The following is a 22,949-nucleotide window of genomic DNA, read 5'->3' as shown; positions in this document are numbered from 1 at the left end:
TTACTCACACTTTCTGCATGCCGTGTACATGGTCAGTCAGCTGTATATTGTGTAAAAAGCTAGTTTTGTCAAGTCAGTTTCTGATGTAATAGCAAAATAGGCATGTAGCTTTTGTCTTCTGCTTTTCTGTCCCTCAGAGCAACTCTGAGCCAATCAAATGCCTGCCCTGGATCTTTCCAGGAAGCCACTGCAAATGGTTGGTCCCTGGAACGTTGCTAGGTGTGTCCATGCAAGACTAAGTAGCCTTCAACCCAGGTGAACCGAGTTTCTTGACAGAAGTTAATAGACCTAATAAATACACCTCAGATCTCTCTCTTTAGCCAGTAGTAAACATATAAAAATCATTTTAACTGTAGATAAAATATGTGCATGTTAAGCAGCATTAAATGGCCATAAATAAAGTTGGTGGCTCATCTTGCTCATTTGTTTCTAAAGTAGATTTGGCACTAGGCTAATAGGTGTATTCCTAGGACAATGATATATTGTCCTGTGCTTGGAGCCTGTAACTGTGCACAGGTGAACTTAAGTCTAGCAACCTAGGCAGTCTGGATCCATCTTTGAACACTGATGCCGGCTGTGCACTTGGCAGGGTGGAAGGGGTTACCACTGAAGTGCGAGCTCTCTGTCATAACAGCCTGACCCAGGCCAGACGGCTACACATCCGAAATGCTACACCGTCATTAAATCCTGGCCCAGGAGTGAGAAAGCAGCTGGACAGGACTAACCTTGCCAAGTCAGAGCTGCAGAAGAAGTGCCACATACGCTCACACGCATTTGAGTTTGAACCTCAGTATCCTCAGTGCACATTCACACACTTCCAGCATGTAATGCCCACATGATACAACAATATTTATTTTCTTCTTTTTTCTTTTGGGGGGCGGGGGGGGGGGGGGTCTGTGCTTTCATTTTGTAATGCAGATACCCCATCCCATACTCAGAGCTATTAAGGAAAGCATATTTGCATATTTGTGAGAATGAAATGAGAACTTCCTCCAGAAAAGTATGGAATGTATGAATATTATTTTCATAACTGTGGACTTCCTAAGGAAGTCATAGATGACACCTGGGCTCATGTTTTACCTGTTCAGAGAATGGACACACTGACCTGTAGACAGATTTTCTGTTAAAACATCAAGAATTCCTTTGGCGCTCACTCATCATCCTACAAATATAAAACAGTGGATAATATTATAATTAAACACTTCAGAATCCTCCAGGGTGATGCAGAGTCCGCATCCCTCTTTAAGGATCCTCCACTAATCTCCAACAGACAAGACAAAACAAAGATACGCACATTAAGAGTGAGATAAATGACCGAATAATAATCATGCTGCTGTAGCCTACAACCATATATGATGTGCTACATGTAAATATATTGACGCAGTCACTAAAATAACTAGCAAGAAAGGACCGATTGTTATTACCCTTGCCTCCTCACGCATAACTGCAGGAGTTGTCAATTGTGTGGAACCTCTTCAGATCATCAGAATTAAAGATTTGTCATTTCCTGTGATAAGGCAGTTTAATGCTTATGGATAATGCATTAATCACATCAGTTTGTATTGCCAGTTGTTGCTATGGCAGCAATAGAGTTAGGAAACTCAAAGGAAAATACATGATAATGTGATTTAAACATCTACTTTTCCTAACAAACTAGTTTCACCTCCTGGAATCCCTGAATACTTTAATGCCACATTTCTACATTTTTTACAGTACATTGCATTACTTTTACAATACAGTACATTACTCCCTGGAATCTTCTTTAGATATTTATATATACATAAGTCAGAGTTGTGCACATTGAGATCATACAGTCTCCTTCTGGTGTTTGGTGACAGGAATGTCATGCTGTAGCACCTCAATAGAAACCTGAGGTCTGGCGCTTTGCTGGTGCACCATTGCAGTGGTTACCACCTGCAGCACTTTTGTAGAACACCTACATCAAATGATCAAGTTTTCAACTCAGCAGCACACTCTCGTCCCTATTTTACCTGGGCATGTTCCACGGAACAACTGTAATCAACCCTCTGCTAATCTCAGGAGTCACGAATCGCAAGAGGGTATGTGGTGACTACTGCACATCAGTCGGTGATGGTGAGCTACCAGTCTCTTTTGCTCCAGTGCAGGAAAGAGTGAAATTGTACTCCATCCATTTAGCACTGTGAAAACAAGAAAGCTGTAATTTAAGCGATGGAGCCAATGGTCCACCGTCACTATCGCCCCACAGCGGTAGACACAATGTGTAATACTTAACGCTAGCTGAGGAATGTGACGGTAAACAGAGGGGATGCCTACAGAGAGGATGCCTACAGAGGGGATGCCTAAAGAGGGGATGCCTGGCTCTTGTTAATCCAAGGGCTGCCCCCATACTCTTGTGGGAGGGGAACGATGAGACAGCGGGAGTTCTGGGTAAAGGATGGGGGGTTACCTCTGTCATTTGGGAGACCATTCTTGCTTGTTAGAGAGTCGCATTCTCTCGAACCTTCGAGAGATAACGTAAAGGGACGGATCGAAGACCAGAGAAATAACCGTACCATCGTAATTACCTCGTAACACGGATGCCGAGAGGAATCATCATTTATATACACATTAAGAGCCACATTAAATCTAGCAAAGAAAAATATGACCGACAAGCGTACAATTTTGTATCGTTTCGCAAAGAAGTCGTGCCTTGCTCTGCATGTAAAAGGGTAGGGATTAGCACGAATAACACAATGATAGACTTGGAAACCTTACCTGTAGTTGCAACAATTGAGGCGTCTGGGGTCGCATGGGTCAACAGACCACCGGAGCGGATTTCTAATCCCAATACCGCAGAGATGACGAGTCCACGTAGCAATACAACCACTGCCCGAGATAAGTAAGTCATAGTGGGCGAAAGCTTTCAATTCCTCCCACGGCAAGGGAGGAGGACACAAACGTGAATTTTCTCGTTTCCCTATATTGAAACCTAATCGTTAGCAAATCCGTCAAACAGTCAAGATTCGATTAACAACAACGGCACGCCAGACCCAGCAGTTAACCTATAAAACGCACCGTATTTAAATATCAGCAATCGCTGAATTTAAGATTTCCATCAGGGAAATAAAAAACACCCCAAATATATTAGCTAAAAGAGAGATAGTAGGACCACAATGATATGTTCTTGATAAACGTATTCTATAAATATGTTATCTATATTTCACATAGAAGCTATGTCGGGAACGTTAAAAGATCCAAACTCCATGAGTGCGTAGCCAGTCCACACTTCAGAAAGACTTATCGTGCTGTTGCTGAGATTAATGTAACGATTTAGCAGGATCTCTGGCAAGCCGACAACTAAACCGTTTCAGTCCATTAGTTAAGTTCCAAAGACAAAAGTGCAAATGATGATGAATTCCCAATTCAGGAACATCACTTCCATCCAGGGTTAATAACACAATTCCTTGCCAGAAAAAAAAAAAAAAAATACAGGCTACGTATCCAGTGCCTTTAAAGTGCCATAGACCCTTATGACTGAGCTAAGACAAAATAGTCCCTGTACTTCCACACAGAGTACGCAAACATCATCTGTAGTCCCTTCAACATAATGAACACACGGTGTAAATAAGTCCCGCCTCCGCGAATTAGGACAAGATTCCGTCCTTCGATTTAATACAAATCCGAGTGTCCGAATGATGCGCCTCTACGACACATCCTCTGAGTGCCTCGGGTTTCCATGCCAGCTCGGCGTGTGTGCGGGACACCGGGGCTCCTCTCATCGCCACCTTCGCAGTCAGTGTAGAAGGGAAAAACCAGTGGCGGAAGTCCTTATGCAAACCGCTTAATAAAAGAGCTGTAAGTGTATCGAGCCCCTCTGCAGCTGCGAGCGCACAGCAAGAATGTGTATTTTCCACTTTTCTGAATTCCGTCTGAGGAAAAGTCACAATTACACGCAGTGTCTCAGTCAACCCTAGCCTATATGATTAGAATAGTTTTATGTGGTGAAACACACCACTATTGGCATGAGGAAGACACGCAATAAGTTCTGGGCTGGGAACCCTCCTGGCGCGACGAAGCGGAAACACCTCGTTCTATTGTCCAACACTTCCTCGTTTCATTACTCCCATCATGACTTTCTCTAGAAAGAAGTTGCCTTTTACGCAGACGAACGACTAACTCACCCCACCCAAATCCTCACTTCAACCATTGTAACAGAAAGGGTAACACTAGTCTTCGACAAACGGGTAACTTCCACCTTGCCCACCTCGACACAATGCCCGCTTGGCAGGGCATCCACGTTTTTCTCCTCGATTCCTTCTGTAATTGGTTAAACTGTCCCAACATGGCAGAATCTGATTGGTTGCTATAGCAATCTCTACGTGCTCATTTGAAACGTTAAACGCGGGAATATGCGTGGCGGCTGAAGGAAACCACGCAGGACTGTGAATATAAGAGAGGTAACGTTATAGAAAGCCACCATTTATTTTGAACAAGACCACAATTTTGTAACACAAGCTGCACAGTGTTTGTAAAAGGTTCAGCTCTGCGGACAGGCCACGTCATTGCATAGTGAACGCGTTCAGATGGAAAATCGATCAAGCCTTTTCTGACTTAAGCTCTAATGACGCTGGAATGAAAATATGTTCTCTGTTACTCTGACTTCAAGTAAAGCTATCAAAAAAAAGTACAACTGCACTCTCTTGCCCAGCTACTTGGGCGGGGAGTCGGGGATCAATACAAGAGTTTTTTTTTTTCTTTTTATTGTTGTACCTTAATGGTAACTAACATTATTTACAGCGTTAGTTAACAAGAACAGATAATAAACTTTAACTTAAAACATGACCGACTTAAATAAAGCCATTATGTACTCAACCGTATAATTGGAATACACCACAAATGGTGCATATATACAAGTGTTGGAAAAAGAAGACAAGAAAACATGATAGAGCCATTTACACGAAATCTTTCATCAAGGAAGTGGCTGGTGGCTCATTAGTCCTGAAGTGCAACCTTCTCACCACTAGGGGCACACTGACGTTGTATAATTCAATCCCAGAGTATGCTTGTTTGAAAAGGAGGGGGTTGATCAGCTCCTAGGAGATAAGCAGGGCAGGGCGTGGGAAGCTGGGTAGACAGGTGGCAGATGTACTGAGACTAGTCATCCAGCAGCACTGCTGTGTGAGGCAGTGAGAAGCCGGGCAGAAAAGTGACGAGTGGCATAATTTGATATGAGCAGGCAGGACTGAAAGAGGCCGGTGGCCAGCTGACTAGCAGTGGTATAGACGACCCAAGCATGTGTCAAAGGAGTTTACAGGGTTTTGCTGTGAGCCAGGGTACCTGTAAGTTAATGATGCTAGCATTTAAAGGGCTCTGTGTGGCAGAGTGCTGGACACCTTCTCCATATACAACCTTTCAAATGATTAGACAGACTTCTCCTTAAACTTTAACAGATCAGGGCTGAAACAGAATCCAAATAATCTGTAATAAATGGGTGGGCAGCAGTAACTGTAGCCACAAAACAACACTAAACAGTGTACTTTAAACTACATATTTAATGTAGCTTATATGTTTTAAAATATATAACCCCTCATGATTATAACTTACTATCTTTCTATAAGTCAAAGAAACATTATTTACCTGTTCAAGTTTGCAGAATATTGTAAATGAAGTTTATAACAAGGCAGTGCTAAAGAAACTTCAGAAATGATTGTCATGTCAATGTATATATATATTGATACAGCATTAAAACATGATTTAAAAAAGTTACAGTGACACAATAAGGTCATTTCTGCTTTGTGTTGTTTAATGGGAAGATGTATTATGGGTGAGGGGGAGAGAGCTCTATTTAGGTAAACTGGCATAGCAAACAACATCTGCTTCATACACTTCCATGGGGATGTGTAATAACATCCTTAACGGGCACATGCTTTATAATTCACATAATAACAATGTAACTGTCTTTCAAATTCACATTTATGTGCCATTTTCCTTCTTTAATCTGCAATACAACAGATGCATGTCACACTGACATGGGGTAGTATGCTATAATGTTTGATTATTGTAGACAAGGGATTTTAAACTACATGTATTTCACTCACAAATGCTTTAACATCCTTTGTTTCTTTACCATATTGTACTCTTTATATTATGTTCACGTTTCCTTTTTTAAATTCCAACTGAATGGATAAGATACATTTTTAGATTTTAATATGTTAAATCTCTCAGTAATGAATAGCCAAAAGCAGCAGCATCACTAGTATAAATTTACTTGGGTTTATGTAGTTAGTATGTAACACTAATTATTACATACTATGTGTCTAATTTGACATAATTCATACATTTGAAGGATGGAATCTATTCAAGGAATATTTCAACATTAAACCTCAAAAAGCATTTTAATCAGTATTCAGAGTAGTTTAAAAGGTTTTTAGGATTTTGTTCTTCAAATATTTGGTTACATCTGGGGCAAACATTATATCTTGGAATTATGTCCCGTGGAAGTCTATAGGAATCAGTGTTAATATACATACATATATAGGTCCTTGAACATGAAATGGGACTAAAAATGTAAAGTTAGTCTCGTATTTTTGTGGCATGTGGTGTGTAGATTGCCTCTATTTTTAACTTATCTCGTTATATTCAAGACATCATTCACTGCAAATGACCTCAGCTGGTATAGGCAAAGCAGGCAGACTTCTCCTCAGATGACATTCGCAAAGAGGAATATCTGGAGGAGAGGCATGACCTTTAGGGTTGAGAGGTCAGCAAGAACAGCCTGTGACAAGACAAGGACACAATGAATGACAATGGGAGGAACGATTGTTCTGCTGAACATTATTTCTCCATCAGCAATAGAAAATCCTTCCCCCCCCCCACAAAACCCAAAAGTATGCCATTCTGCTCCCATTTAGCAAATCCAACTGGAGAATTTCTCCACCTCAGCAAGAGGCTGAATGTTTTGTGGACGGTTCGAGGTAAGCCAGATGCCCTGTGGCCCCAGTAGCTGGCTCTAATGCCCAAGGGTAGGGCAGGAGGAATCTAGTTTTTCTCAAGCATTCGCAAGCCCTGGCCTTTTAGGATTGGTAGCGAGTACATTTAGGGTCTCCTATCATGTTTGCAAGCCTCTAAAGTTTCAGGCTCAGGCCCTGGGTGCTAAAAATACAAAGTGTTATGATATGTTCTCCAGTAGGGCCAGATGGTCCATGCCCAGCAGATCCTGCCCAGCAGCATCTCCCTTGCGCCCTGGGGCCCGGACCTCTGCGTCACTGTGGATTACGGCCAGGCGCCGCTGACAGAGACTCAGATGGGCTTTTACTACAGGTGTCAGTCAAACCATCGCTTAAGGCAGCAACAAATGATGTTGCCCTTAAAATGCTATTAGATACTTGCAACTAATATATTCACGTGTTAAAAATGAAAATATATTATGTCAATGTTGTATTTTGTAGTTACAAAAATAAGCAATCTCTTTCATGTGTGTTCCACATAAATATGTGATGACAAAATGTATTTTAAGGAAATGACTGGTTAGCAGTTATATGTGACCTCTTGCCGAGGAGCATACAGGGGCAAAAAAGACACAGAAAAAAATCACATATTGCAAAAAAACCCTGTCAGAAAATCACACAAAATGTCACATATCACAAAAAGTCCTGTCACATTTGGTTCTGGATGCATCAGGGCCCCAGGGAGGGGTGGTCTGCTTTTAAAAGTGGACAGGCCAGCGATTCTGAGACATGTGCCTCAGAGAGGCTAAGTTACTGGTGCTGGCTAAGAGTCAACACGCTATTTCAGTCTCTCTCACACACACACACACACTTGTATGCTGTACACACATACTACCCACACACTCACCTCAGCTGAGGCCAGTGATGTCACCTCCATTAGGTTTTCAGCTCGAAAGGCGAAGACTGCAGCCGCCAGGACTACGGAAAGAAGGATGGAGAAATAGCCAATCAAATATTCAGCCGATTAGCTGATACACTTTTACGGTCATATACTGGAAGGTTCCCTTCCATGTAGATCATGGGACAGAGGTTGCTTCTTAAACTTACTTATGACTACAAGCTACTAACTTGTATGCTAGATGAAAAGTATGTAATTCAAAATATAATGAAAATATATATCCTAATAGTTGTATTAAAACTGAATTTGTATGTGTGAAAAATGTTTACTATAAACGTTTGCAAGCTGTTGGGTGAAAAACAGAAAGGAAGGGACGCACCTGCCACTAACTCTAAAGAGTCGTAGCCAAGGATACGGTCCCATAGCAACAACAGCTGGTCAGTAGACAGGTACCCTGAGAAAGCCCGAACCATCCACTTAAAGGCAATACGCAATCTAAGGTAGAAACACACATATGGGCATTTAGATTTCATTTTCTCTCAAAGATAGATCTTTTCTAAGGACAAACTAAGCAATAAAAATGGGCAAATTACTAAAAATTTGCAAAGCAGTGTAACAGGATATGAGACACGAATACACAGCATAAACACTAGGTGGAGCCATGTGAATACTGCTTGCAAGAGAGCGGCATCTTTCCTCTAAATTGGGACTGCATCTTACTACTTAGAATAAACTGATCGAGAATCTGTCTTTACATTTCTTGTCCCATAAACTTGGTTATATGAAAAAGGAAAAGCACTATTACTCAGATTATATATATATATATATATATATATATATATATATATATATATATATATATATATATATATAGATAGATAGATAGATAGATAGATAGATAGATAGATAGACAGATAAAAAGGAATTATGCTGAGTAAGGGATTATGCTGAGTGAAAGATAGCATGCTGAGTGAAAGATAGCATGCTGAGTGAAAGATAGCATAGTAACATAACACAGCAATCAATTGTGACTTACGGCTGGGCCATGATCTCCTGTAGATGAAAGAAGAGCTGTGGCAGATGGATTTGAAGTAACCTCTCAAACTGCAGACAAAGAGAAACTATACCCTGCAAACACAAGCACACACACACTGGCCTTAAAACACACACTTCCAGCCTACAAACCGAGACATTCTGTAACATCTACTTACTGAGGGGCTGGAGGAGATGGAGTGTAGCCTGAAGAAGTAACGTACATACATCTCCCTGAATACACTGTACAGCTTACATGGCTCGTTGTACAGAAAGCACAGAGGAGCCACTGCAGGAGACACACACACACACTCTTAATGCCCATTAACTAAACTTTCCCCATATTTCTGTGTCAGCCAAAATAGATGTGCTGTCTTCACACTCACCATACATTGAGAAGCCATGGAAAGGGATCACACCTAAGCGACAAACAATACCCATCTGACACGGTAACAGAGGCACTGTTTTATAACGTAGGAATGCAGTTACAAGACTATTTGCACTGGTGAGAGCGTAATGGAAGAAGCTCCTGGATGGGTTGAGATTACCATTTGGAGGATACACGACAGCAAACTCCTCTTCACCAGTCTTGCCTGAGGGAAAGACATATTTTATTAGATGACCAAATAATACACAATAGCCAACTTACACATGGATTCTCACACAAAGATCCAGACATTTCTAACAGCATTACCCTGAATGTAGGATTTGGGAGGGGTGGCGCTGTTGTAGCTGAAATGCTCTAAAACTGCAGTGTCTCGAGAGAAGCACAGTAAGACCTGTTGAACAACAAAATCAATCCATGTGTGTGCGCATGCACACGCATGCACACACACACACACACACACACAAATACACGCATGCACACACAAATACACCACAATGTCCTTCCTAAATACAGAATTCTATTTTTGAACCATATTTATTATGTCAATGGCAAATTGCTCAGGTGCATTTACATTTGAAGAGCACTCCACTTAAAAACATTTGGCCAGCCAACAGTCCATTACTTATTAGAAATTCCATTTAAAGCAATTCAGGACACAGAACCTTAGCCAAAAAGAAATCTTTCCAATTTGGCATACTGCCAGCTATTACCTTTTTAATTAGTGTTTTGTTTACAAATGATTTGAATATAAAATCCCACTCTACCAAGGAAATATATTAAAATTTATAATGATAAAAAAAAAAAACTTATATATGCTTCTCCATTTCTAATGAATCCTTGGGCTGAAAAACATGACTGAAGCCATTATTCCAGCTACAAACCACATAAACAGAACAGTTCTTTATCTGCTCAGAGACTAGTACAAAACCAATATTTATGCTCTACTGTTAATCATTTCACACCTGTAGTCCATGATAAGACTACATAGTGATGACATAATTTGCACATTTCATTGAGATACAGCAACCCAAAAAAAACCAAACAAACCCAGAATGACTGAAAAGAGTAACATTTTAGGATAAGTATATTTTTTAATTATTCAGCCCAGCCTAACGTGTTATATGATAGATTTACGTTTACAGGATTTGGCAGACACTCTTCTACAGAATGACTTCCATGTATTTACCTCTATGTCAGTTTGAGTTCTCTTGGGAAATGAGCCCCTGACCTTGGCCTTGCTAGCGATGTACCCTAACTGCTCTCCCAAGTGGGCCACAGGCAGATATTGCAATAGTATCTCCCCAAGATACCATAAGAATTGCAATTTTAAAAAATACACACAGAAAATTAAAGGTCTACAAGGTATACATGCATGAATGTCAGTGTGTGTGTATATATACATTGCAAGACACACAGCCAATTACACGCACAGGGCCAATTAAAACTTGATGAAGTAAAGGGCTGAAGAAAGCAGCCTGTTAAGATGTACACATGCGTGTGTAACACTCACCTGATACAAAACGTCTTCAAATACAAAATAGTAGTCATCATTACTTGCAGTCAGTTTCACATCCTGGGGAAAAAAAACTATACAAATTGACAGTAAATCCTGACTAAGGCCCCTGTATAGGAAAGTGGAAATGACATAGTGGATTCCATTAAACTGTGAGCTGGTTTCATTATAGTTTCATATCACATTTCTTTTGTTCTGATCTAATCTGTGTTCATATGCTAAATGTACCATTTCAAGAAGACTTTGGGACAAGATGACTTCTAGCTTTGGTTGGGACACTAAACCTAATTAAGAAGATCTTATGATATCAATCAAGTAGCCACAAAATCCATTTTTATTAAATAAAATGTACTTCTTAAACATTCTCAGGCTTGTATGTGTATGCCTACCTTATATATTAGGTTATCCACCAGCAGGTCATGGTGTATAACAGCAGCCTTGAGCTGCTCATAATGCGCAACGTCCTGGCAAAGAGAAGCAAAATATGGTAACTGAGCCTGAATGGCCTAATACCACACAACTACAAATGAAAAGCCAGGACATATGTGTTCAAAAAGCATCAAGGTCAAAACAAAAAAGATTTGAATCATTACCTATAGGTCAGTCACCAACATCTGCCACTTTAGCTCAGAAATGCCTCCCTTCTTACCATCACATTTATTAAAAATACTGCAAAAACAGACCACTTAGTAACAACTGCCATGTGCTACCTTTAACTCTTCTAAATATAGCTGGTGATCAGTCATGGATATGATGGCAAACTTTGACTATTGCTGATACTGTACTAAACAAACCGTATATTTTTAGGTAATAACATATGCAATCTAAAAATATTCCAGACGATGGAAAATAAAATATTACCTTGGACAAGGAATAAAAAAGGTAAGCATAGAGAAGGAAGTCACAAAAAAGCTTTCCTGTCCTGATGGGGGTAGGGGTATAGGAAAGTTGTGGAAACCATCAAGACAACTGATCCACATCCAGACCGCTTACAGATCTTTTTTACAAAAGAATAAAATGTCTGGATCATGTCAGGACGGAAAGATTACAATTCACCTTAAAAGTCCTAAAAGAAACTGCTTGACTGGAAACTCTTGAACTGTTCTAAAGAATTTTTCAAATACAGTCACCTGTGACATTAATCACAGCAACAGGAACTAAACCACAATAGGTCAAATGAGCAGCAATCTTCAAAATTGAACAGGAAATGTATCAGACCATGGCATAAGATTCTGCCATATTCATCCTCTTTTTCTAGAGTTATGGTAAATCCAATCTGATGAACATTTTAGAGTAAACAGATCTTACTCCTTCCTAAATACAGAATTGAATAATGTCCAATGCTAATTCCTTGGTGGTCACCTACTGAGAATCTGCAGAGATGTCCTGCACACTCCTGCCTTCCTAACACACACACTGCTTACCTACACTCTTTTTTGCTGAACTGTTTTGAAGAGAGCACTCATATCTCTGATAACATAATTGCTCCACCTGCTAAAACATTAATGCTGCCTCTCATTTTTCACTGTCCACTTTGCCATGCCATATGCTTCTGTCCTGTAATCGTCTGAAGCAGTGACATGGCAGAGGAGGAGGTTTACAGGAGAAGAGTATGTTTACTCAAGTCAATAAAAATTGTGATTTTTTTTAACGCGTGTTTGTCCCTCTGCTGTCAGCTATCCTCAACGCTCCCATTTGACTACGCAAATAGCAACTAGGAGCTCACGTCTTACAGAAGACTAAAGTTAAGCAGCCTGATGTACACAAGGTGGACAACCGAATGGGGTGACTGTTTTAACCTTCTGCCACACAATTGGGTGACACCTAACTTCATATTTATGCAACAGTAATGAAGGTTAATTTAGCATGTCAGAGTAAACCCAGTGACAGGTTACATTAGGTGTGTGCCAAAGTGGCATGTGTAGATATTGCCATTAAAATTCAAACACTGGTACAATTAACATGGTGTGAAAGTAATTAAAGAGATTTTACTTGATACTTTTGTGTATATACTTTACCATATTGTGCCTATCAAAGCCCCTGTGCTTAGGTGTCCCCAGACTTGCAAGTTGTAATTTAATATATGCAGCATATATAATGGACATTTGTAAAATGCAATATGTAATTGTGTGTGTTTGTGTTACCTCAGGGTCGTTAGTGATATTGAGGATTAGAGCCCATAGCTGTGCTCTGAGGCCTGTAGGACTGCCTTGCCTGCTGTACTGCTGAGCAGCCGCACTGTCCTGCTCATCCACCACTAACACATGTACACACACACACGATTCACTGTATACACTTTCAAGAGGTGCTCCAGACCTACATAGCTTATCCATACACATTTCAATTTTTGATGGACTAAATATTCCAGGTGTAGAAAAAAAAACTGTTAAAAAGCATTTAAAGCATAAACCCCGAGCCACTATCTCCATCTGTGTTGTTAATATAGGTAGGTTAGTGCATGTGTCTATGTATCATCTAAGGAGGACCAAATGTTATGCACAGATAAGATGGAATTATGGGTATTCAACAGAAACTCTCAGCAAGATATAGTGTCCCAGGAAAGGGGGACTACATAAAGATTGTTTTTTTTACCTTTCTTTCCAATACGAATGTGTTCACTTTCAAACAAATCTGTGTAAAAATAGATACAGAGAACAAGAAAGACAGAGATAATTTCACATTTTTCTCTCCAGACGGGTTGAACACAATAAGACACAAACTGGATAACATACTGAATGAAAATCAAATGGATGGGCATCATTCCTAGAGCAGGGTGCTTGCTCAGTAAGAACTTGCACTCCCAGCATGGATCAGCCTCTGCATTAACTGTGCAATATTAAAGACAAAGTTAAAAATGGCTAAATGGCATCAGTTATGACTTTAACCCATATTTTGTACCAAATATTGTGAAATCTAACATTAACTGTTTCAGGCTTTATATCATAGCCAGAAACCTTATCTTATTTTGATTAATTTTTAAAAAGTTTTATCGTACTTTTAATAGCATCTTAAAAACCAAAGCAAAACATGCTTTTTGTTGTGTTCCATGCATAAGCTTTAGGGACTTACAGTATTTTAAGCAGAGGTGTGGGTGCCACATTTTCCAAATCAGAAGCACTTACACAACATGCCAGTGCTTTACAGAAGCACAGCCTGAGTGGAGATCTACCTGGGGGAACGTGTGCGTGATCATCGATGCCAAGCTGGCTGCAGGACAGACTCAGTTCTGGATAAGCCTCTCTCTGAAAAGACACGGAACAGGAACAGATGATGAGTGGAACAGTGTTGGCATTTGCTCTTCTAATTTCAACATGAGCTTTGGATATGCTGGGGGGGAAATCAGTTAAAGTGAATGGATTTCCTCTGATCCCCTTGTTTGAGTAGACTGGAACATGGTTCTGAAAATGAGAAGTAGGCGGGATAAGGCTTACCAGCTGGGGGACATCCCGGACACTGAGAGAGATCGGAATAAGGCCCCAGTGGCTCCTGGCAGTGAGCCCGTCGCTGTGGTCGTGATTGGGGTTCTTCAGATTGATAAGCACCTTCCAAAAAATAAAAAATAAAACACAGGCTGCTATTCTAATATTCATTACATGACATGCTGCACATATATAATGTCATTTTGCAAATTTAAATGTATGCAGAATGTCTTATAATGTAGATATAAAACAATATATAACTAAAATTTCTATGGCCTATTTATGGGTTTATTTATAGGTTGCATGCGCATGACTTGAGCGTTCCTTCATTCCCAAGTACAGAACACTTCAGCCTGGCAATTAAGAATGGCATATGTGCAGTGCACCTCAATTATAAAGAGAATGAGTCTGTGTCTATGCCTGTCAATCACTGATAACATTTCGTGGGCCATTTCAGAGTCATTTTGTGGACCATTTCCTACTGGAATACAATCAGCCATTGGCCAGCCAAGCCCTTCATTCACTTGAAGGTAGCAGATGTTTCCAATCAAAACTTACCTCTAGGAAATCTTTGGGTGCATAAACAGGCCTGAACTTGCTCAGATCTGCAAACAGGAGACTGTAGTGGTTAGTCAGTGATGATGCATCACTGCACAAAGACAAACAATAAGCATCAGAAGCAAATTGCTTTGCATCTTACATATTAGTATGACAGGTGAACTATGAAAGTTAAGTGAACAATAAAGAATTAGGTGTTTTAACTTAAAGACCCCTTTAAACAAGAAGTGTCAGAGAGAAAGAGAGAGAGAGAGAGAGAGAGAGAGAGAGAGAGAGAGAGAGAGAGAGAGAGAGAGAGAGAAAGAAAAAAAGACGGGAGGGGCAGACTATAAGGCAAGCAGTAGCTTAGGAGGGATAGCTCCAGTTATCTCCACTCATTCCAGAGTTCTGGACACGCTCTGGTTTCATAGGCTAAGCTGTTTATGCCATTGGCCAGACATCCATAAATGTTATCATACGCATGGCAAACAGATAGCATTGTTATGGAACTGTTACATCCCACAGGATAACTGCATGCAGGCAGATCTCAAAAAATAAACTCAAGGAGACGGACCCATACACACGGGGGTGGTGGTGGGGTGCTTCAAGAGTGCCAACACACAGATATTCAGAATTAAAAGGAATGTCCCTCTCAACACTAGTGCTGCATGCTGCTTCAGACAAGATGTTAGCAGGTGAAAACTGGCCTATGAGCCCTTTCACAGAGCATCTCTCACTCTGCCTCTGAGAGGTCTGGAGAGAACTTCAAGCTGCATGCTGTTGTCTCAGGTACCACTGCAGTAGTACACTCCAAGCTGTGTTGGATCTAAGACTGAATCATTTTTTAATGCCGCAGCATAGTAAGTTTTAGGTGTTCTGACTGGAATTTATCAAGAGCGGAAACTCAGCTGTTATATTCTGTTTAATACAGAATTCTGTGTACAAATGACATCAAGGCAATGCAGGCTTGTAGATGAAAACAGTTAAACTGGTGAAAGGAGGCTCTCCACTTTGTCCACTGTCAGTTCAATTCAATTAACCACAATTAAGAACTGGGTCTGCTTTTTATATGATCTACACCAATCTTGGTTACATAAACATTGCAAATAATCCAAGATCAAGACACAAAGTTTAAGCATACTGAGGTCCCTGTGTAATTTCCACTGGCAAAAGAAGACAGAGCAACATTTGAGCGTGACTACAGGCTGTGACATTTTACATTTTAGTTGTCCTTTATTTATTCAGGTACTATCCTGTTGAAGTTTTCAATGTCATTTACAACTGAGCTGGAAAAGTAAATCCTCAAACTCCACAAATAAATTTCACTCTAACATCTGTTCAAGTTAACATAACTAAAAATATATATAAAATAAAGCCTCTAAACAGAATAGTTTATATATTGTGTGATGTAAAATCACATGAAAAATCATTTACAGGTTTACATGATGAGTCATGAGAAAATCTCAAAAAATGTTTTGACAAAAGTTTTATACAGACTCTGCAGTGTTTCATGGTGGATTTTCATTTACTAGCACTAACTGACTTTTATAGACATCGGTCCCCTGGTGTCCATGCTCAAAACCAGACACAGACTGAAAGCTGACCCTGGACTTGGTGTCCAGACATGTGGTCGTGTGTCTGGGAGCCTTTGCTGTTTGGTGAAACTAAACACCAAAAACAGTTACGCAGCATAGGCAGGTGCCCTGAGACTGTCAGAGAGTCACATGTGTTTATGTGTGAAGGTTGCATGTGTGTATTAAAACTGCATGAAAACTGGACATCATGTGTTACCTGGTTCATCTGCACCCATCTCATTCCATTTGCTTGTCAGCTCTTTCTGCTCTAGGACAGGCCGCTAGGGTAAATGTGGTAAATTTTAGTAAAACTGCAAATAGAACAGACTTATGGGAAGCTGGAGTTCTAGCCAGCAAGCATGTGGCTTTGGTGTGGGTTCTGAGCAGCAATTTGTCTGGACTCTACCTTCCGAGCCAGTGGAACCCCCAGCTCAGTACACATACTGTTCAGACTCTTCAGGATCCTCTTCTCCCAGCTTGCCTGCAAAGAAAGATGTGTGTAGATGTGAGGTGTGAAAGAGGGGTGGGGATTGTGAACAGACAGAGGGCGAAAATGCACAGAGGAGGGTGTGACTAGGACGTCTTACCTGGGCCTTACGCATGTATGCCAGCGGCTCTTTAGTGTGCTCAAGGGGAGCTTCTGGGTGCCCAGATGGAGGCAAACTGCAAACCACACGCATGATCCCAACAGGTTCAGCTGGTTTAGTACATTCTCATAATGTTGAGTATCTTCACATAAGTGAATTTTAGTGCACCCCAACACAAGCTCTTGCCAATCCCCACATTTAATAGTATTAGACCATCATGTTAACACAATTCAAATTCCTACAGCAGAATAAATCCAACATTCAGCAGAGACACTTTGACTTCAATACCTCCATCTGGATTCACATATGCAGGAAACATCATGCCATCACCTTCCCTCAACCATCAAATTCAGTGACTGTGAGCAACAACAGCTCTAGGTCTCTTCCAGTTATCTACTGGCCTCCTTAAAACACTAAATTCAATATAAACATGCCATCTTAAAGACGACATGCAGATGACTTGCTTGGATCATTTGTTTTAAAGATAGCTTCATAAGACATGCACAAAATACATTTAAGGAAAGACTACATGGTGCTCTAACAATGCCAAGTGTTTGCTCCTAGACTGCCGTCACTCAGTGTCCATCTGCTAAGTGCCACCTGCTAAAGACCCTTCTTTTTCAGGACACAAAACATTTTCAGGGCACAGAACTGTATATAACTCACACTCTCCACATGTGATAAACAGGAACAAAGGAACCCTCTCTATGGGACCCATAACCCAAATACAAATGCCCAGTGGAACACACACCGCCAAACAGAGGAAATATTAGCCAAGCTCTGTCATTGAAATGCTTTCAGCTGCTACAGAGGAACTGTTTCAGCACCACACTCACAGGATCTTTTTTTTTTTCACTAGGTTGCAGACAGCTGACCTACAGTTTTAATACCGGTCAACTTGCATGAGCAGCACACACACACATATTGCCTAATGCTCTGCCCTGTAGGTCACTGAAATATCACGAAAACCTTAAGTAATGTTAAAGTGTTCCTCTTGTCACAGTGTCTAGGTCAGGTAGACCTACACATCTGAATGCACCTCTAAACATTATTGTATAACCACTTCCATACTGTTGCCAGTATTTGCATTTCGTTTATACTCATCTGTGTTCCATGTGCCATTAGCTACATCTCTTGCCATTCTTAAACACAGGTGACAATATAAAACATAAATAATATAATGACGATATAAAGTATCGTCATTAAAACGATACAGAAAGAGAATATTCAAAGTGTTGCTTATTTTATCACTTTATATATATATATATATATATATATATATATATATATATATATATATCGCATTACTGGCTGCCGATGATGACATAACCAGTTCCTTTAAAAAAATAATAATAATAATCGCATTACAAAAAGCTTTGATGAGATTTCAACTTAACCTACATGTGCAATTCTCTGTAGACTGCGTTCTGCAACTTTCTCTCCCATCCTAGCAAAAACAGAGAAAACCGATTATACCTAACTAGTTATCCTACTTCACGCAACGCTTAAGCAAAGAAAAATCACTGCAGCTTTCCATCACCAATCCAGCGGACCATGCCTACCTGTAGCCCTCAGGAATTTCCGAACGTCTTCTTTTATGGATTCTAGTCTTATCTCCGGTCTATGTAAACATTCCTAAGAAGGGAGAAACAAATCCGTTTCTAGTTAATAGTGGCACTGTATGACTGTCGCTAGTTAAAGATGCCATGAGAAAGGGAGTAGTGCAGTTAAATCCGATGCACATATTGCAGGTGCACCTCATGCAGGCTACATTAACGTTAGCTAGCTAGCTACCCACTTTCGCTTGTTTCTCCAACTGTGAGTGCAAATGAGTTCCTTTCAGACGCTGGACAATCTGAGCGATGGTGACAGACAACTCACTTCCCTCGTTCATCATTACAGGTATTTCGTAATACCAATCAAACTCACAAAATAATTTTACTGTGATTGGGAGGCTCAGAATCTACGAGTGGAGCACCGTATCTTAGCAACTTCGAACTACACGTCTGAGGAAACAAGGACATTGAATACATGGTTCCTAGGTTCTGAAGGTATGTTAACTTTACATAAGGACACGTTGCAGACAAAATTAAATAGCATACTGGGACCCAAGACTAACCAAAGGGAATAATAATTTGTAATGCATTGTAAAGCATCTTACAGTTTATTAGGCTGCAAATTACTGTGAGAGTTGGACAACTGATAGAGAACTGGTGATGAATAAGCCACAGTGCAAAAAAAAAGATGCAGTGTTTGGGGGAAGCATGTGACAGCCTCGCCCTCCCTGGCTGGTAGCTGTTGTGTGATAGAGGGGAATAACCTGACAGGTGGGAATTGATTGGTCAGTCATAACATTAAGACCACTGACAGGTGAAGTGAACAATATTGATTATCTAGTTTGAGTGGTATCTGTCAAGGGGTGAGATATATTAGGCATCCATCAGCCACCTCCTCTACATGGATGACATCAAACTGTATGACAGAAGTGGATGTGACATTGACTCCATAATCCATCTCACTAGGATATAAAGCAACGGCATTAGAATGTCATTCGGGTCGGTTGGTTACCAGGAGAGGGAAGGTAGCTAGAACTGAGGGGTTCATACTGCCAGAAGGAACAGATATTGAAGGCAGCTACAAGCACCTTGGAATCTCACAGGAAAATGGGAATCATGAAGAGACCAAAAGGAAAGCAGCTACAGCCAAATATGTACAAAGAGTGAGGCAAGTCCTGAGAAGTCAGTGGCATGGGAAGAACAAGATCCAGGCTATCAACACCAATGCTTTACCATTTATCAGATATCCTGCTGGAATAATATGCTGGCCAAAGGAGGAGTTGCAAGTTGTGGCCACGAGCTGGACTTGGTGGGTGTCCAGCTGATGTGCCTTGCATATATTCCTGCATATGATCACTGTCACCCTGTTACTTTGTTGTGTCACTGAGTGTGTGCTTTCCCTGCCAGCATCCTGCATCGTGCTACTAGGTGCTGGATTGTCTCAGTTGCTCATTTGCTGGTTCTGCATATATATATATATATATATATATATATATATATATATATATATATATATATATATATATATATATATATATATACTCTGTGTACTTTGCTACAATTTTGAATATCTCTCTCTCTCGTTCTCTCTAGATAGATAGATAGATAGATAGATAGATAGATAGATAGATAGATAGATATAGAGAGAGATATTAATATCTATCTATCTATATATATATATATATATATATATATATATATATATATATACTCTGTGTACTTTGCTACAATTTTGAATATCTCTCTCGTTCTCTCTAGATAGATAGATAGATAGATAGATATAGAGAGAGATATTAATATCTATCTATCTATCTATATATATATATATAGATAGATAGATAGATAGATAGATAGATAGATAGATAGATAGATAGATAGATATAGAGAGAGATATTAATATCTATCTATCTATCTATATATATATATATATATATATATATACTCTGTGTACTTTGCTACAATTTTGAATATCTCTCTCTCATTCTCTCTAGATAGATAGATAGATAGATAGATAGATAGATAGATAGATAGATATAGAGAGAGCTATTAATATCTATATATATATATATATATATATATATATATATATATATATACACACACACACAGAAAGAGAGAGATATTCAAAATATTCTGTGAAACAGAATGTTTTGGACAGAGGTCCTTCATCAGCTGTGCAAGAAAAGTGCTTCAGCTGCACACACGCACACACACACACACACGCGCACACACACACATAAATGCTATAAAGTCATGAAACCAGTTTGTTTGTTTAGGTTGTACTCTTCTGACATTCTTGAACACTGTTAGGCCCCCCTGTTTATATTAATAATATATATACATATTAATAATATATTCTACTATGCTGCTATGCTATGCAGCTTTAGCTGCCAACATAAGATTTACCATAACATAAGATTTATTGCGTGATTCTGAAATAGTGCAGTCTAAGCCCACAGTGATTTGCTCTATGGTATTAGTTCTAGCTGACAGGAATCAGTATCTTGTCCTCTGTTCACCACCATCATGTGCTCACTGATTGACAAGAGCACAATATGTTCTGCTTCATGTTATAGTTCTTCTTCATCATTACTTCATCATTAACACAGTGAAATCTGACAAACTCACAAAATACTAACATCAGATTAAATTATGACACCTTGTTCATTTCTATTGTTAAATCAAGCAGTTCAAGTTCACACTGAGGGCCAGTGATTTGCACATGAATTAAGCCTAGCTTTGGAATAAAGTCCACACTAGTTTTGGATAAGATGCTGACCTGGGAAACTGGTTCTATATCTAATGTATTAATGTGCTGTTATTCCAGTGAGTCTTTTTTTTTTTTTTTTTATAAACATCCCTGGCTAGACACCATTTGTTTTTGTTAGTTGAATTGATAGGCCAACGCAGAGAGACCGAAGAGGAGCTTCTTCCTGCAGACCATTCAGGCCCTGAATCAGGGCAGCTGATGGAACTGATGGGACTACTCTGCGTATGATGTCCACAATAACATAAAAAATAAGAAAAACTGAAAAAACTGGAATTTTAAATTGTAAAAACTGGAATTGTACAGTGTATATATGCATAGTATACATTTTCCCACTTCATTCATCATAACATATTTATTCATAACATATTTATTTGTTCATTAAACCGCATTCCATTTCCCTGCATCTCTCCTCAGCCACAGACAGAGTAGTTACAAAAAGCATTTCACTGCCAGTTATAAAAATGTATGACTATGTACATGACAAATAAACTTTGAACTTTGAACTCTAACATAATATCAAATGTTCCATTGGAATATGAATGAAACAAATGTTATATGGCAGAGAACTTTAATACAGAGGTCAGTCTGATATTACTAAATTAGACTTAAAAACAACTTAGTCTTTGTCCCAATTACTGCCCAAGCAAGATTCAAAGACATGTTCTAGTGATAAGCAGAATCCAGTTTCTTGCAGTTAGAGTAGTGTCTCACTGAGTAGTTGCAGGTTGACAGGTAGATTCAGGGCCTGCAGTTACATGATCTCCAACTTCCATATTTAAAAATATTTAAATATCAGGTTATCCCCATTTCAATGAACAGAATGATTGCAACATATGTGAAACACTGTACATTGATCCAATGTACAGGATGTATTACATAATTCAGTTAAACTAACTTGTTATTGAGAAAATTAACATGATTAGCTTTAGTTTAACTAACTTAATATCATGTCAGTCCTGATGGAAATGTAATTTTCCATATGGTAGTTTAACTCAAAGTAATCATGTTTGGAAGAACTTATTTTCTGTAGCATGGACATACTGAGGGTGTTCGCAAGGGCACGAGACACTATCAAAACAAGCAGAAGGGCAGAAGGGCCAAAAAAGTTAGATGACTGGGTATCCAAAGGTGCTTTCGTTTCCAGAAACACAAACACAACACAGGTGCATTCATTATCAAAAACACAAAGACAGGCAAAGGGCCTAAAACTAGCTGGATCACTATAAAACACCTGACAGAACAAGAATGCTCAGATAGCCACTTTAGGAGGGCAAGATTCAGCAAAGCACAAAGTGTAAAGGAGAGTATGTATAGGGTCCCTATGAGCCCTGTGCAGGTGTGGGTAATCAATGGTAGGTGTGGAAGACAGTAGGCTAATGCTCAGTTCACACAGAAGCATCACACAGCAACATGTTTCGTATGTTGAAAGTAGTCTGTACAGATGGAAATAATAATTTAATTGTCTCAGTTTTCTCCAAGAAATGTGCATTAACTAAAATATTTTACCTCAAAATGTATGCGTACCTAAATCTTTTTATGTGTTTATGTCATTGTTAATTCAAGTTTTATGAAGAGTAGTTCGAAAGGTGATATCTGTTTTCAACAATATTTTTGTTTAAAACAGTCCTGATGTGTGATTTCACAAATTATTACCACTGCGTATTAGGTAACTGGTAGGAAAAACTACATGTACATTTTTTTTGCCAGACGTACACATCATTTCCTATTGCTTCAGTTGCTTACACTGCATGTTCACTGTAAACTATT

The 22,949-nt window shown here is 39.5% G+C and overlaps 2 protein-coding genes across 3 annotated transcripts in view; both read right to left on the bottom strand.

Moving 5' to 3' along the window:
* The window catches only part of stim2b (stromal interaction molecule 2b), a 30,098-nt gene extending 25,859 nt beyond the window's left edge, over positions 1–4,239 (bottom strand). Inside the window, exon 1 of the mRNA XM_027003799.2 lies at positions 2,737–4,239. Within this exon, the coding sequence (XP_026859600.1) occupies positions 2,737–2,869 (133 nt within the window). The 5' untranslated portion in view covers positions 2,870–4,239. The remainder of the gene's footprint in view (positions 1–2,736) is intronic.
* Positions 4,240–5,540: 1,301 nt separating this feature from the next.
* tbc1d19 (TBC1 domain family, member 19) lies at positions 5,541–18,833 on the bottom strand. Of its 2 annotated transcripts, none has more exons than XM_027003813.2 (21): positions 18,655–18,833; positions 18,419–18,491; positions 18,258–18,303; positions 16,857–16,932; positions 16,676–16,750; positions 16,487–16,550; positions 14,717–14,763; positions 14,171–14,281; positions 13,909–13,981; positions 13,332–13,370; positions 12,884–12,996; positions 11,129–11,203; positions 10,737–10,799; positions 9,533–9,617; positions 9,387–9,431; positions 9,225–9,299; positions 9,018–9,127; positions 8,843–8,934; positions 8,186–8,301; positions 7,816–7,886; positions 5,541–6,736 (listed from the first exon to the last, which is right to left on the bottom strand). In XM_027003813.2, exons 1-21 carry the CDS (start codon positions 18,751–18,753, stop codon positions 6,662–6,664), a joined length of 1,623 nt encoding a protein of 540 aa, XP_026859614.1. In that variant the 5' UTR covers positions 18,754–18,833; the 3' UTR covers positions 5,541–6,661. The 2 variants fall into 2 exon arrangements, with proteins under 2 accessions (XP_026859614.1, XP_026859615.1); XM_027003814.2 differs by having other exon boundaries at positions 9,225–9,257.
* Between the last annotated feature and the right edge of the window lie 4,116 nt (positions 18,834–22,949).

The sequence above is a fragment of the Electrophorus electricus genome, chromosome 19, assembly GCF_013358815.1.
Source record: "Electrophorus electricus isolate fEleEle1 chromosome 19, fEleEle1.pri, whole genome shotgun sequence".
In the NCBI taxonomy this organism is placed as follows: Eukaryota; Metazoa; Chordata; class Actinopteri; order Gymnotiformes; family Gymnotidae; genus Electrophorus; species Electrophorus electricus.
The sequence above is the reverse complement of the archived record's forward strand: the minus strand, read 5'-3'. Positions and strand labels throughout refer to the sequence as shown.